This window comes from Stomoxys calcitrans, chromosome 5, assembly GCF_963082655.1.
Source record: "Stomoxys calcitrans chromosome 5, idStoCalc2.1, whole genome shotgun sequence".
Taxonomy (NCBI): domain Eukaryota; kingdom Metazoa; phylum Arthropoda; class Insecta; order Diptera; family Muscidae; genus Stomoxys; species Stomoxys calcitrans.
Window position 1 is genome coordinate 67439830 of NC_081556.1, and position 16405 is coordinate 67456234.

Genomic DNA, 16405 nt, shown 5'->3' on the forward strand with positions numbered 1-16405 from the left:
CGTGAATCCCTTCGTATCCTGTGGAAAATGGGTTTTAATCAAAAGCCTCAACATGTCCTTCGTTGTCTCTGCTCTCACTCCCATGTCGTCTACTAAGTTTCAGTTTGGACATGGATTTTTGAGAGAAACTTTTTTATCTTAGCGGCGTCATTAATGCTCCGGTGGAGGTTTATAGGATAGGTGTAGGGTATTATACAGTCGGCACCGCCCGACTTTTGCCCTTTCTTACTGTTTTTTTTTAAGTTTTTCTCGATTTTCTCCCACTGTGGGGCGTTGGAACAAGCCGAAAGGATGGTTAAACAGGTTTTCTTGACAATGGATGATTGTAAAAAAAGTAATATATAAAAGTAAAAGAACGTAGCACTATCTACTTAAAGAACACTGGCCCATTGTTAACGGGATTCTGGACTGAAGCATACCGACTACCAATTATTATACACTGAAGAAATTTTTGTCCTAATTTTTAAGATTCGAGCCAAAGCTAACCAAATTTAATTTGAAGATGATCAATTTTCCAACTTTTTGGGGAAACATTTCCTTTGGTGAAAAATTTTTCCTTGATATTAAGGATTTTTAACTTTTACAAAAAGCTGAAATGAAGGTTAAAATATCATTGAAAGTTAGGAAATTTTCTTTGGTTCACAATTGTCTAGTCTCAAGGTCAATTTCCTAATTAACTTGTCCTAGAGCCAAACCAAGGGGCAAACAGCGACCGCCATGGTGGACCTCAGAACTAGTTGGCTGCAGAAAGCTAAAATAGAGCTAACAAAATACAAGGACGTGATATGGCTCCGGTGGAGGTTTATCTGGATTTTCTCAACCATTAGTTCTCAAGTAAATGGGCATCTTGGGAATATGTGATGATCTCATCGTCTGCTCCCTGTTCTTTAGACTGCATTGACTTTCCTGTCAATGATGTCATTGTGTTAGGTTCTTCGCCTTTCCTAGTCTTCTGAATCTTTATAAAGTTGGTAATGTTTGTTAGGCTGTGTTGGGCCTCTTGCCACAGCACTTCCTGATATTCTAGTATTAGGATCTTTGCTTATCCTAGTCTTTCCAATATTGATAGAGGCCGTGAATGTCTCGTCAGCAGCTCACTGTTCGCTAGGCGGTATTGAGGCACCTGCCACTGCACGGCCTCATGTCTCAATATGGGGATTTCTGCCTATCCTAGTCTTCCCAATCTTGAAAAAGACAGCCTTGCTCCCGTATTGCCCCATGCCTTTTGCATAAAGATGTCCCTTCCATACTCCATACTCGCATTATTATGGGTGGACGCCCTTCAGAGTTCCACATATGTTGGGACCGATGATCTGGTGGAAACCTACCGGATGCACTGCCGATGACTGCAAAAGTCGGTTCATCTTTGTTGTGCTTTCTTGCCACTCTGACGTAAGAGGGCGGCTTCTAACCATTCTCAACGACCATATTCCCCTTCCGTGATGGCTGTGGCCTCAGTTTGGAAGTCACAATCCTCCATGAAGACTCAGGGACCGTGCGCGCTTCCTTCGTTTCTGTTCTGACTTTGTCTAACTCCACAGGACACTGTCTGGAGTTTCCATTGCGGGATGGCTGGCTTGGTTTTCCCAGTGTACTTGAAAACGGGGAGCTCTTTTTCTTCTTCAGCATTTTAGCAGTGTAATGCTCTTCGGGAGATTTTATTCTTTTTCCAGCTTCCGTAGAAGTGCTTGGAATGTCAGTTCTACCCCTTCCAGCATCCTGCACTTTCGCCCGATTGCGCTGCCAGTACATACTCCTCTGTCTCCTTCGTCGTGCCCCGGATCGCTTTCTCGGCCTGCTTGTGTGCTTAGCAAAGCCACCGCTCACTTCTGCCGTCATCTCTATCCGGAAATACCACCTTTACTTAAAGGCTGGGAACGAACTGTGCATCCCTCTGGTTTATCCGTCTCTTCCTCATTAATTAGTCTGACGACTAGTTGTGCGCTAGTCTCGACTCCACTACTCTCCAAGACACCCACACCTATAGGAGGGAAGGACAACACGCTACGGTCTGACGCCACCACCGCAGCTGCTGGGCCTACTCCAAAAAAGCTTTAACATTTTTTCGTAATAGGTAGTACCTCTTCAGAGATACTCTTTGAGGAGCGAAATAAAGACGCGTCCGCTCCACTCGACGGTTACATTCAGTCAAAAACAATATTTATATAATACATACTTACCAAACGCATATTTAGTAATCTTTCAGCAGACCTATTGGCGTACTGTATCCTAAGGAGATCATCTGTTATAAGGAGGACTTCTTTCAGTCTATGAAGTGCAGTGTAAAGTGCCTGCAAATATAATTTTAATCTAAATGAGTAGGGTTGTTAGTTAGTTGTTGGTTCAGACCAAAATGGTTCTGCGGCATATCTTAGAGAGTAAATATATTCTACATTAGTTGATAGCCTGTGTAGCTAATGCCAAATTGCTCTATGCTGTTAACCGTATAGTTACTAGGCGTTTAAATAAATAGTCTACGTTTGCACCAGATCTGGTGTCCACCCGTATTCTTACCTGTTGAGTTGAGATGACGTTGTGTGGTCTCACAATGGAGTGTAATATTTGTTTTATCTCCATTGCACACATCGAGAGGCTTGTAGTTTCTGCAATGCACTAAAAACAAAATTAAAATGCTGTTATGAAACTTCATATAAATGAATATATACGACAACTGAAATCTTTTAAATGTGTTCGATGTTTAAGTTCTACTACAAACAAATTGGATTGCAACTTATACTCGTAATACTAATACTAATGGTGTCATCACACTATATGTTCTTGTCCTATGGCATGTCAAATTTTGCTACTGTTAAAATTGCACACATAGTGTGATGCCAACGAAACCAACACATAAAAATCACTTTTCAAAATAGCACTGTCATTTTTTAGATTAGAGCGGTGCTCTATTCTCTCTGAAAACAACATAAAGAAACTTTAACAATTTGTAGCCACATTTTTCTTTTTCTTTTTTTGCTCACATTTTTAGGTTCCGTCATAAAAATATGACATACTAGTGTGATTGCAAAAATGATGAACCATATGGAAATTGGCAATTTTGACACACGTAATGAAATACAACAACAATCGAATTGAAAGTTTCCTAGAATGACTCGAAGTTAGTAAATAGATGTGTTTTTTCACAGAAACTGAAATATATGGTTCTTATATACATATACCATGTTTACTTTAACTATTTCAAAAATAGTTACAACAAGCAAACGAAAGTACTAAACTATTGGTAAAAACCAAATACTTGGATTCATCAACGTAATTCTCAGTTTTTTCGCGTTACTAATTGTCGAATGACGAAACACAAAATTTCGTCATACAATTATAAGTTTCTCTTTCTTTTAAACTAGTTATTGATCATTGCTTTATTGATTTTATATTTATTGATAATTGCTTTATTTCACCATGGAATATGGTGAAGTGAAAACTTTTCCGTTATACGATTTAGATGAAATCCATTTCGCTTATCCGGACAACGTTTCATTAAAAGTACTGATAAACGATTAAAAAAATTGTAGTGTTGTTATCCGATTTCGACAGGTTCAATAGTTCATGACATAGTTCAACTGTTACTATGTTAAAAAATAGAAAAAATAAATGTAAACGCCGCAAGTTCTGCCGGCCGTATTTTGCATATCCGACACCATGAATATACATATGTATTTTTAATCCATTATAATTATAAACTATCTTTTACATCCACATCTCAACATTAGCGTGAAGGGCTAGAACCCATTGAAAAGCAATGAAAGAAGCAAATACTTTCGAAAAGAATGTAGGCCTTTCCATGAAAGGTCCGATGTGGAACTACATCGATCGTATTTGGCATAAGTATCGAGGTCGAATGGAACGCATTAATACAAACTTCATCGAAACCGTATAAAAAAACTACACTCCACTCCATTCGGAAAGCAAGTATAGCGATATGAGGTTATAAATTGGCCTCTTTCCACTCCGTTCATATTGCACTTAGTTGCTTAAAAGGGCAATTTATGGAAGGCTTTGTCCTAAAGCTGTTAGCTGAAAGTATACTGGGAGATTAGAAACAACTAACTGTTTCAAAAAACAACCAACTGTCGAAATTGAGTAATAACGTCTTTTATGAATATTTTAAAAATAAAAATTTTTACCTGGAGATCAGTCTAGACAACTGCTTTATCCCGATGGGATCTTATTTTTATTTGGCTCATCTAAGAATCCAACCTAAGTATGGATTTAAGACGGATCTTTGCAAAATTGCAGCTCAATAAGTTTTGGTTTTAAAGCCTATGTAGCGATTAACTCCAAAAGACTCTTAAATGCCGCTCACAATAGCGTGGAAATACTTTCCGAATAGATAAAGTTCTAATATAAGCTGTTCACACATTTAACATCCTTCCTTCATTCTTGACTCATATACAAACAGGATGAATTTTGGAAGAGAACGTTGCCAACCGTGGAAATCACCCGAAAACAAACTGAGGTTACTTATAAATATTGTTTATGGCATGGTGGTGGCTAGCCAAGATTGACCCGGCTTTATTTATTCAATCTTGGCTAGGTCATGTTGTCTGAATGGATTAAAAAGCTCCAGCAAAGAAGTCTTTTAAAGCCAAACACGGTGGTACACGCAAACCTTGAAGACCAAAAGCCCGATGGAAAGATCAAGTGGTGGGAGACGCGTCGAATCTTGGTGTCGGAGATTTTAGAATGAACGCAGAAGATCGAGGCGCTTGTAACGCTATTCTACGTTCGGCTAGTGGAACAAATATTCTGTCATAGCCAATTAATGTAAGTAAAGTTATTTATTCAATCTTAGGTTAGGTTTAAGTGTCAGTCTGCCATCAGACTCACTTAGACGTTTCGTCCATTGTGATTCCTCAGGATCAGAAGAAGGAAGATGCCTTCTAGTTCCTACCGTTGAACTATCCAGATCGCTTTAAAAAGCCCAACAACTTGCGAATCAGAAAGGTTCTAAAAGAAATGAGAACCTAAAGTGGATCTCCTTCTGACTGCTAGTGCGGGACACACACACAGAAGGTGTTCTAAAGTCTCTTACTCTTCGATGTCCTGACAGCTTCTGCAAAAGTCGTTGCTGACAACGTTCAGTCTGTCAGCCTGTTTTCCGATTAGACAGGACCTGTCTTGACCCAACACAAAGACTGAAAGGTCTGTTCTTGCATGTGACAGCAAAGCGGTAGATTTTTTCAAGTCTAGATAGTTTTTGAATGCTCACAGCCACCTCTTTGTGATAATCTATTATTCGTTGTCCTTCGGGTCTGTCCTGAAAACTTAGCTTACATGTCGCTAGAGGCATACACACAGATTCCAGTTTGCTTGGAATTTGTAAGATAGTTGCTAGTCTCTCAAGCTCGTCTGCTTAACAACTCCCTATGATATCTCTATGGCCCGGCACCCAGACCAGGTGAATTATGAACTGTTCAGCCATCTCGTTGAGAGATCTGCGAAAGTCGGGCGGTTTTTGTGCTCAGAAATACGTTCTACAGGGATTTAATAGCTGTCTGAGAAGATATTTATGCCAATCGTCGCTATGACATTATATTGGGTTGCCTAAAAAGTAATTGCGGATTTTTCATATAGTCGGCGTTAACAAATTTTTTCACAGCTTGTGACTCTGTAATTGCATTCTTTCTTCTGTAAGTTATCAGCTGTTACTTTTAGCTTGCTTTAGAAATAAAGTTAAAAAAAAGTATATTTGATTAAAGTTCATTCTAAGCTTTATTAAAAATGCATTTACTTTCTTTTAAAAAATCCGCAATTACTTTTTGGGCAACCCAATACCTTTGCCATTCTGCCACTTCCTCAATTGCAAGGATCTCTGCTTGATACACACTGCAGTGGTTGGGTAACCTCTTCGATATGACCAGTTCTAGATCTTTAGAGTACACCCCAAAGCCCATCTAGTCGTCTAGTTTGGAGCCATCCGTATAGAAGTCTATATAACTTCTATTACCAGGAATATCGTAGTTCAAATCGGTTCTATCAGGAATAGAGGTACAGTACTTCTTATCAAAAAGCGGCACAGGTAGGGTGTAATCCACACTGCCTGAAACATCGGATATTTTATCAAGAAGAACACAGTGTCCGTAGTCACAACATGACCAATGGGAAAGCTCCCTTAGCCTCACGGCAGAGGTCGCTTCAATTTGTCTTTGTACAATGTCCAGAGGCATTAGATGTAGCATTAAATTCAGTGCATCAGATGGTGTCGTCCTCAGTGCGGCTGTGGTGCACAAACAAGCCATCTATTTGATCCAATTGACTATTGAACAGTAGGTGAACTTTTAAAGCGCCGTCCACCAGACCACAGCATCAAATAGCATTATAGCATCAAATATATACTCTATGTATGACGCTCGGTCTAACACCCAACTTTTGCCAATGGCTCTCTTGCAGGTGTATGGAGCAAGAGTTGCCTTTTTGGCCCTTTCCAAAATGCTGGATTTAAAGTTCCATTTCCTGTCAAGCAAAAAATCCACGTATTTTAGCGCTTTCTATAAATGGAATATTCTCTCCTCCCAATGAGACACGTACCACTATACGTAACTTGTATCTTCTGCTGAAAAGAACTAATTCTGTCTTGCACGGATTTACGCCTACACCACTTTCGGTACCTCACTGCGCTATTGCACGTTGAACTTCCTATAGTATATCACTTTTACACCTTTTTCATTCAGAGACAATAATATATTGTTAATGGCTATATTCAAATTTAGAGGAGACAGTACACCTCCTTGAGGTGTTCCTCTGCTGACACATTTCTTTAGATCCACAGATCCCAAGCCTGCCGTAGTGCATCCTTCAGAGTCGATTCCTAGAAATTCAAACTGCCTTCATGAAATTCTGCAAGGACATCGGAATATACTGATGACAGTCTATTGACTGTCTCACTCCACTAGGTATGCAGCCCTGTTCTTTGCCCTTGTCGACAATTGCCATCACCAAACTGTCCCTAGCGACATTAGCAAAGGTTCTTGGACCCATCTTGCTATTGTTCGCACTAGTTCTTTTAGGCTTGGGATACCCTCCAAATGACCGGAACCTGACTGACTGCGGTGTTGTTTCCGAATCTAGACGTGTAGTATTAGGGGTAGCCTGTGCAGCGATTGCCCGAGCCCAATTTAGGGAGTCTCACTCCTTATTATTGAGAGTCTTCGGATCAATCGCACCAAGCCTCTCAATAAACCTGAGAGTAATGCGCCTTCTATTATTTTAACCTCTTAAAGAGTTGGTTGGTGTTGGTTTGCCGGGGAAGGCCGATGGCATGGGATTTAGTTAGAACAGGACAAGGAGTTAGAACAGGTTCGGCCTTGTCCTTAAGACTCGAAGCTGGTTTCTTCGTCAAAAGCCTCTGTTGATCAATCGTTTGTCAGCTAGTGCAGGCTGGAGCAGCCGCTCCACCAGTTGAGGTGTCAGCAGCAGACAACAGGCCTGATACCACCACCGCAGCTGTTGGTTCTTTGGAGTCCATTCTAAGCCTACTCTCGGGCTCTAGATCTGCCGCTACACTGGAAACAGACGCAGATCATCAACTGCCTAATGGATAACACTATCGTAGCTGTCTGTGAGTGACTCAAAATTTGTTTGTTAAATTATAACCTATTGCGAGTTACAGAAAAATTCTTATGGAGCGAAATAACGAAAATTCCGCTCCACTCAACGGTTCAAAAAAAATTTCAATCTTACTTGTTTCAACTTACCCTATTAACGCCAGCGTCTAATAGTGCATTTATCACATCGTCTCTGTCAAATGTACTGCAAAAAATATGATTAAAATAAAACGTTCGTTAATACACTAAAAGTTTTCAACTGCTAAGAATTTTAATGTACAATGAAAATGAATTAAGACTGCAGGGATTATGTGAGATAATATCGACCTTTTACACTTTCACCCGATAGATCTTAAATAATAAGTTTGTTCGAATAGTCAAAACTTTGTGAAAATTTGCACAAATTTTCACTGGGAATCGTTTACGTCAGTGTTGTCTGATTAGGGGAAATTTCCCAAACAAAGTTACGGGGATTTTGATGGGGAACAAAGTAAAAATTGGAGATTATCTTTGTGAAATTCTATAAGCATAGCTTCGAAACTAATTTATAATTTTTTTTTCTTATATTTAATGCTGGTCAATACCCTTGGGTTAGGTGGGATTTATTACAAAGTATGTTCGCCTACACTGGTGATTACTGTAGGAACGTATCTCCCGAGATGAGAAATTGTATATGAATTTGTGCATGTGCCTTAGTCCATAAGTAGTCATGGGCTTAAGTCCATCGTACTAACGCTGGAAATGCTTCCAACAACTTAAGGTCATCAAAGGTCGCAGTATCCAAAATACAAAGATAACCTTTTCTACTCACCACCACCGTTCGTAACACCCCGAAATATTGCGCCCCATAAGGCGCATATGTTTTTGATGGTCTTGATATTCTATGTTACGATAGTGGTCGAACGAGTGAAACTATCTCCATGACATTTTGGGCCACTTGGAAATGGGCCATATCGATATAGCTCCCATAAAAGTAGTCTGTATATTTTTTTCTTTAGGGGATTTTCTTAGAGGGAAACATTTTAGGGATCTGGCTCAAACATGTCTGGTAACCGTGAATCGTGTATTTCATTTGCCAACAGAAAAGAGTGAGAGATTGCATGACAGCGAGCAAAATTTTGAGAGTTTAGAAATTTCTGCTAGAGATTTTTTTCCCAGCAGCAATTGCAACATCAAATACATATTTTTTTAAAACTAGCTGGTTTATTAAAAAAAAAAAATAGCAAAATTGTATAAAATCCATTCTTATTCTCCTGCAAATTTTTATTGGATGCCGCTTCCGATATCGGTATATGTATGTGGCACCTATATCCAAATATAGACCGATCTGAACCATATAGGGCACGGATATCGAAACTTAAAAGGGCTAACTATGCCAAATTTCAGCGAAATCGGGTAATAAATGCCCATTATGGGCCCAAGACCTTCAATCGGGAGAACGATACATATCGCAGCTATATTCAAATACGGACCGATCTAAACCATGTATGGCACGAATTTCGAAAAACACAGTCCAAAATTTCAGCGAAATCGGATAACTGCGCATTTTATGGTCCCAAGATCGTAAATCGGGAGAATGGTCTATAGGCAGCTAGATGCGATCTTGATCATACGCGAATGAGGACGCAACATATTGTGCCAAATTTCAATGAAATCGGAAAAGAAATGTGGCTTTTATCGGCCTGAGACCTTAAATCGGCAGATCGGTCTATATGCCGGCCATATCAAGATATAGTCCGTCATAGCTTGTCTTCAAACTTAACAAAAAAAGAATCTGTGCGAAATTGCAGCTAATTATCGCCACATTTAAAGTCGGTAGTGTGTTTTAAACGGTCTGACGTGCGGACATGACTAGATCGTCTTGTATTTTTTCGACGATCTAGAATATATACATTTAAAAGAATCGTAATGGATATTTCGATGTGTTGCAAACGGAATGGCAAAATCAATTTACGCCCTCCTTCGGTGGTGGGTATAAAAAGGCTAAAAAAATCAAAATGGGGCAAAAACGGACATTTCTTTTTGACATACTATCTATAGTCGAGGATCTCCTGAATGAGAAAAACCAATATTCAAAGCTAAGTTCGCATGGATTTACAGTTTCACGGACATATGACCTACAGTTTTTCCGAAAAAATCGTACAAATATCACAGGAAATCATGTCAGTTCATAAACCTACAGCAACTAAGTTATATTACATTTTTTGCAAAGCCAAATTTTCTATGACATTTTCTCTAAAGTCAAAATTTCCTCTAAAGACGACATTTTAGAAATCATATAAAATTTGTTAAGATTTGTGCACACAGCTTTTTAAATAATTGGTTTAAATTTTATTTTGCCTTTCACAATATAGGTATTATTTGTGAAAAACATATCATGGCAATCCTGACGACAAATGTTTTACATAAGCCTGCACTGCACCAGAACTTTGTTATCCTGGATACACACACAGAAAAAATGAAAAACTATGTTCAATTCAGAAATTTGTACATTCAATTAAAAAATTTGCTGAAATAGGGCCTATAAAGGAATTTGTATTATTGATTAACAATATTGAAATTTGGATTTATGATAAGCTCAAAAATTCAATAAAAGTGGTTATTAACTCAATTAGCCCTTCATTTATTCCTTGCATCCTTGCCATTAAGGAAGTGGTGGAATGGCTTAGATATAATATCAATACGACGATTGGCATAAATATGTTCTCAGACAGCCATTAAATAACTGGAGAACGCTATCTGAACACAAAAACCGCCCTCGACCGGCGCAGATCTGTCAACGAGATGGCTGTTCAAAATGACGAATGACACATGGTCTTAAAGAGCGGGCTGTGAGCATTCCTAATTTAGACTTTAAGTGATCTGTCGCTGTCACTGGCTAGAACAGACGTCAGTTATTGTGTCCGTCATGACAGGTCACTGTTTAATCGGAAAGTATGCTGACAGACTGAAGGTTGCCAGCAACGACTTTTCCAACGAAGCTGTGAGGACATCGAAGAAGAAGAGACTATAGAACACATTCTGTGTGTGAGTCCCGCACAAGCAGTCAGAAGGAGTTCCACTTTAATATCTCAAATCTTTGAGAACCTGTTTGATTTCGCGGATGTGAACATTCGAAACTAATTGGGCTTTTTAAAGCGATCTGAACGGTTTAGCGGTAGGAACTAGAAGGCATCTTCCTTCTTCTGATCCTGTGGTATTACAATGGACGAAAACGTCTAAGTGAGTCTGATGGCAGACTGCCACTTCAACCTGACCTAACCTAAAATGATTTATAAAATTCTATGATAATACTATGATAGTAAGCTGCTTTGGTTCTCGTAGGAAATTACAAATTCTGTATGCTTTGACCGTACGTTTGCGCACAGTGAAACGATAAATTTTCAAAATTTACAACATTTGGATTTTAGATTTTATTTGAAGAAATTTTATTAATTTAATTTGTTTGCCAATTTTTATGTACATGTGTCAGTTTCACTGTGGAACAGCGAAACTGTCGGTAGGACTGCGAAAATCCTAAAGGTTAATCCGGATCGTGAGAAGGCGAGGCTATTACTGAAAGGAAGCAAACAGGAGGTCAGTATAGCTTTTGGTGTCATAACGGAACACATAGGACTTCGAGCTCACTTATGTAAAATCGGTGCGGAAGTGATAGCATGTGTAGGGCATGCGGGAAATATGATGAGACGTTGGAGCATTTCCTTTGTCATACCGGCACTTAGGTGGAGACAGAACACTAGACATGAACCAACTTAGGGGAGTGGTATTGAAAACAATTAAGGATTTTGTAAGTAGCACGGAATTCCTAACTTAACATTTTCTTTTTAGAGGTAACATTATAGCCGATTACTGGCTAAGGTGTGTGTCCATAGTGGCATGGGGCGGATTAATATCTGCACCCTTTTTTCAACCTAACCTAACCGATTCATTTGAAAATTAGAAGGTGGATTTTCTCTTGACTCTCGGCATTACTGGTGAAGTTCATAGAAATCGGTTCAGATTTAGATATAGCGGGCATACATGTATATTGCCCGATTTTAACTTCCAGAGCCACTGCAAGCGCATTTATTGACCAATCTTGCAAAAATTTTGTAAACGGTTTCCCCAGCGATTACCACAATATCTAAGAAGTTTGGTAAAAACGGTTCAGATTTCGATAAAGCTCTCATATATATGTTCGTCCGATTTTGGGTAATTTGCAGTAATGCTGCAATTTGTTAACCGTAGGGTTGCCTGGCAATTTATTTTCAGTAATCAATAAAAGTCCTTCATTTCTTGTGATATTAATCCCTTGGTAAAATTAGCTCGAATCTTTCCCCTTTGGGGAAGTAATAATAGGTAGTTATTAGAGTTTGAACATATTTGCTTTGCTTGAAACGGGTTGTTTAATAACCCATCTGAAAATATTCGCCGAGGTCCATCAAAATTGGTTCATATATATATATATATATATATATATATATATATCTATATATATATATATATATATCTATAGGGTTGCCTGGCAATTTATTTTCAGTAATCAATAAAAGTCCTTAATTTCTTGTGATATTAATCCCTTGGTCAAATTAGCTCGAATCTTTCCCCCTTGGGGAAGTAATAATAACGTAGTTATTAGAGTTTGAACATATTTGCTTTGCTTGAAACGGGTTGTTTAATAACCCATCTGAAAATATTCGAAATATATATATATATCAAATACATATTTTTATTAAAAGTTGCTTAAAAGAAAGGGCAAATTTCAAATAATTAGTTTGGAGAGTTAATAATATTCAGATTTTTGGGTTTATCATAAATCTAAATTGCAAAATTTTTCTATGTACATTAGAGAAGCCTTGGAATTCAAAATGTACTGCTCGTCTGTATTTTGACATCTAAAGATTTTTACATCGTTAAAGTCGATAAAGTGTGGCTTACTGGCTTGCTTTCCAAACTTAAGAACATATTATCAACTCGTCTGTATTTTTACATCTAAAGATTTTTACATCCATAAAGTGTGGCTTACTGGCTTGCTTTCAAACTTAAGAACATATTATCAACTCGTCTGTATTTTGACATCTAAAGATTTTTACATCGATAAAGTCGATAAAGTGTGGCTTACTGGCTTGCTTTCCAAACTTAAGAACATATTATCAACTCCCTATTACTTACTACCGAAATCGTACTTATATCACCGAAACTTCTATATTTTAGTAAATTCTGATGAATTTGAAATAGGAAATACTAAATCCGTAGTACCACAGTGCAGCGTTATTGGTCTCACGGTATATCCTATATATACGTTTGACACTCCTGTTAACCCTTATGAAATTTTGCCTACATATACCCATGACATTGCTACTTTGACTTTCAGTTCAGATCCATCAGAAGCAGAATGAAGAGTACAACAACAACTGGACGGAATTCAATATTAGTTTAAAAGGTGGAGCATATAAGTTACTCCCGAAAAATCTTCAAGTGTTACCTTTACTTTAAGACAAGAAGATTGCGCAGGCCTCTGCGTAGAAAGAGCATATCATGTCTAAAAGAACTGAAGTTGATAAAATAAAAATAAAGAATGTATTGGCTAATTGAACCCAAATCACAACTCAGTCTTGAAAATATAATTGTTCTTTATCAAACGATTGTTATGTCAGTATGGACTTATGGAATAGAATTATGGGGAACCGCAAGTAACTCCAACCAGGAGATTCTGCAACGATACCATTCCAAGATCCTTAGACAGATTATCAATGCACCTTGGCTTGTAAATAACAACTGTATTCACAAGGAACTCGGTATAAGAAAAAATTAAGGACGATATAGTCAGAAAAAACAATATCTTCCTCGACAGAGTCAACAACCATTTATATCCACTAGATATCTCTTTAATAGATGATAATAATGAAATTGGAAGACTGAAAAGTACCCATATCTTAGATATGTCCTTTCTAGTTTAAAATTGTAAATTATGTATTAATTAAGTTAATAATGTAAAATATTTTATTGCAAAGGTTAAAGAATTTTAGAATTTCTCTAATTTTGTATTGCAAATCATTCAATTTGCTTATTATTTTGTTGAAGTTGTTGTTGTAGCAGTGTATTGTATACTGAGGCAGCAGCCCTTGCCGATGAAGGACTTCATCGGGTCAATCCGGTACGTGCAATCGGGTGCCTTGGCATTGATTATTATTTTGTAGGTACATGTAGATTCCAAATACATAATTGAAAAAAAAAACAAGTAAAAGCGTGCTAAATTCGGCCGGGCCGAATCTTATATACCCCCCACCATGGATCGCATTTGTCGAGTTCTTTTCCCGGCATCTCTTTTTAGACAAAAAAGGATATAAGAAACAAATTGCTCTGCTATTAAAACGATATCAAGATATGGTCCGGTTCGGACCACAATTAAATTATATGTTAGAGACCTGTGTAAAATTTCAGCCAATTCGTATAAGAATTGCGCCCATTGGGGCTCACGCAGTAAAATAGAGAGAACGATTAATATGGGATCTGTATCGGGTTATAAACCGATTCAGACCATAATAAACACGTTTGTTGATGGCCATGAGAGGATCCGACGTACAAAATTTCAGGCATATGGGATAATAATTGCGACCTCTAGGGGTCAAGAAGTCAAGATCCCAGATCGGTTTATATGGCAGCTATATCAGGTTATGAACCGATTTGAACCTTATTTGACACAGTTGTTGAAAGTAAAAATAAAATACGTCATGCAAAACTTCAGCCAAATCGGATAGGAATTGCGCCCTCTAGAAGCTCAAGAAGTCAAATCCCCAGATCTGTTTATATGACAGCTATATCAGGTTATGAACCGATTTCAACCATACTTTGCACAGTTGTTGGATATCATAACGAAATACTTCGTGTAAAAATTCATTCAAATCGGATAAGAATTGTGCCCTCTAGAGGCTCAAGAAGTCAAGACCCAAGATCGGTTTATATGGCAGCTATATCAGGTTATGAACCGATTTGAACCATATTTGGCACAGTTGTTGGGTATCATAACAAAACACGTCGTGCAAAATTCCATTCCAATCGGATAAGAATTGCGCCCTCTAGAGGAGTCAAGACCCAAGATCGGTTTATATGACAACTATATCCGGTTATAGACCGATTTGAACCATACTTGGCACAGTTGTTGGATATAATAGCAAAACACGTGGTGCAAAATTTCATTCTGATCGGATAAGAATTGCGCACTCTAGAGGCTCAAGAAGTCAAGACCCAAGATCGGTTTATATGGCAGCTATATCAGGTTATAAACCGATTTGAACCATACTTGGCACAGTTGTTGGATATCATAACAAAACACGTCGTGCAAAATTTCATTCTGATCGGATAAGAATTGCGCACGCTAGAGGCTCAAGAAGTCAAGACCCAAGGTCGGTTTATATGGCAGCTATATCAGGTTATGGACCGATTTGAACCATACTTGGCACAGTTTTTGGATATCATAACAAAACACGTCGTGCAAAATTTCATCCCAATCGGATAAGAATTGCGCACTCTAGAGGCTCAAGAAGTCAAGACCCAAGATCGGTTTATATGGCAGCTATATCAAAACATGGACCGATATGGCCCATTTACAATACCAATCGACCTACACTAATAAGAAGTATTTGTGCAAAATTTCAAGCGGCTAGCTTTATTCCTTCGGAAGTTAGCGTGCTTTCGACAGACAGACGGACGGACGGACGGACGGACGGACAGACGGACGGACGGACGGACGGACAGACGGACGGCTAGATCGACATAAAATGTCGCGACGATCAAGAATATATATACTTTATGGGGTCTCAGACGAATATTTCGAGTAGTTACAAACAGAATGACGAAATTAGTATACCCCCCATCTTATGGTGGAGGGTATAAAAATAGTCATTAGAAAAAAATTTAAGAAAATGTCGTTCGAAAATATGTTACTGATATTAATAGAAAACTTTCGTTTAGAAAATATTATTTCAAGGAGACCCAGGCCTGATCAACATTTTGTCTGTAGGCAATATTTGAATGGATTTTTTTTTTTAGAAAAAAATTTACAGACATTGTGAAAAAAAAACTACCAAAAAAACTACCAAAAAATGTAATTTGGTAAAAAAAAAATTAAAATGTTGTCGTTAAAGTTCAACACGAGAAAATTTTGTTTTGATGTTAAAGTACGTTACACTGAAACTTTGTCTTTAGAAAATAATTCATTCAAATGTGTTTCAAAAAAATTGCTTTCAAATGTGTTTAGAAAAAATTTCATTACATATCTGGCATTTGAAGTTTTTTGCCTGTTTGGGCGAAGATCATAAAATTTTACAATTTTTGTTTGTTTCTCTTTCGAGACGAGCTCATTGATCGGAGATTTTCTTTGCAAATGGAAAAGAAAAGTCAGTGATAGCAGTCTGGTTAGAAAGACTTTTCAACCACATTAGGTGTGATGGTTTCAAGGGCCGTGCTTTGGTATGATGTAATTGAATCATTGAAAGAAATTTTACTGAAAGTTTGTGTTTAGAGTAAATTTAATTAAAATTTTTTTCTTTGGACAAAATAATTTTTTTTGAGGCGGGGGGCTTTAGCCCTATAGCCCCTTCCCCTGGCTACAACCCTATATATATATATATATATATATATATATTTGTGAATTTAAAGACTTATATTTCTTATAAAGCATTTATGTGATTTTATTACAAATGATCAAATAATAGAACATATTAAGAAATTCTACGCTGCATACGTTTATAATAAAGACATTAATTAATATAAAGGGTGATTTTTTTGAGGTTAGGATTTTCATGCATTAGTATTTGACAGATCACGTGGGATTTCAGACATGGTGTCAAAGAGAAAGATGCTCA

General features: G+C 37.7%; 1 protein-coding gene across 1 annotated transcript in view; it reads right to left on the reverse strand.

Moving 5' to 3' along the window:
• The window catches only part of LOC106092826 (high affinity cAMP-specific and IBMX-insensitive 3',5'-cyclic phosphodiesterase 8), a 105867-nt gene that overhangs the window by 41136 nt on the left and 48326 nt on the right, over positions 1-16405 (reverse strand). The window contains exons 5-7 of the mRNA XM_013259755.2: positions 7710-7764; positions 2515-2613; positions 2181-2291 (exon numbers count right to left, since the gene is read on the reverse strand). Coding sequence (XP_013115209.2) covers positions 2181-2291; positions 2515-2613; positions 7710-7764 — 265 coding nt within the window. The remainder of the gene's footprint in view (positions 1-2180; positions 2292-2514; positions 2614-7709; positions 7765-16405) is intronic.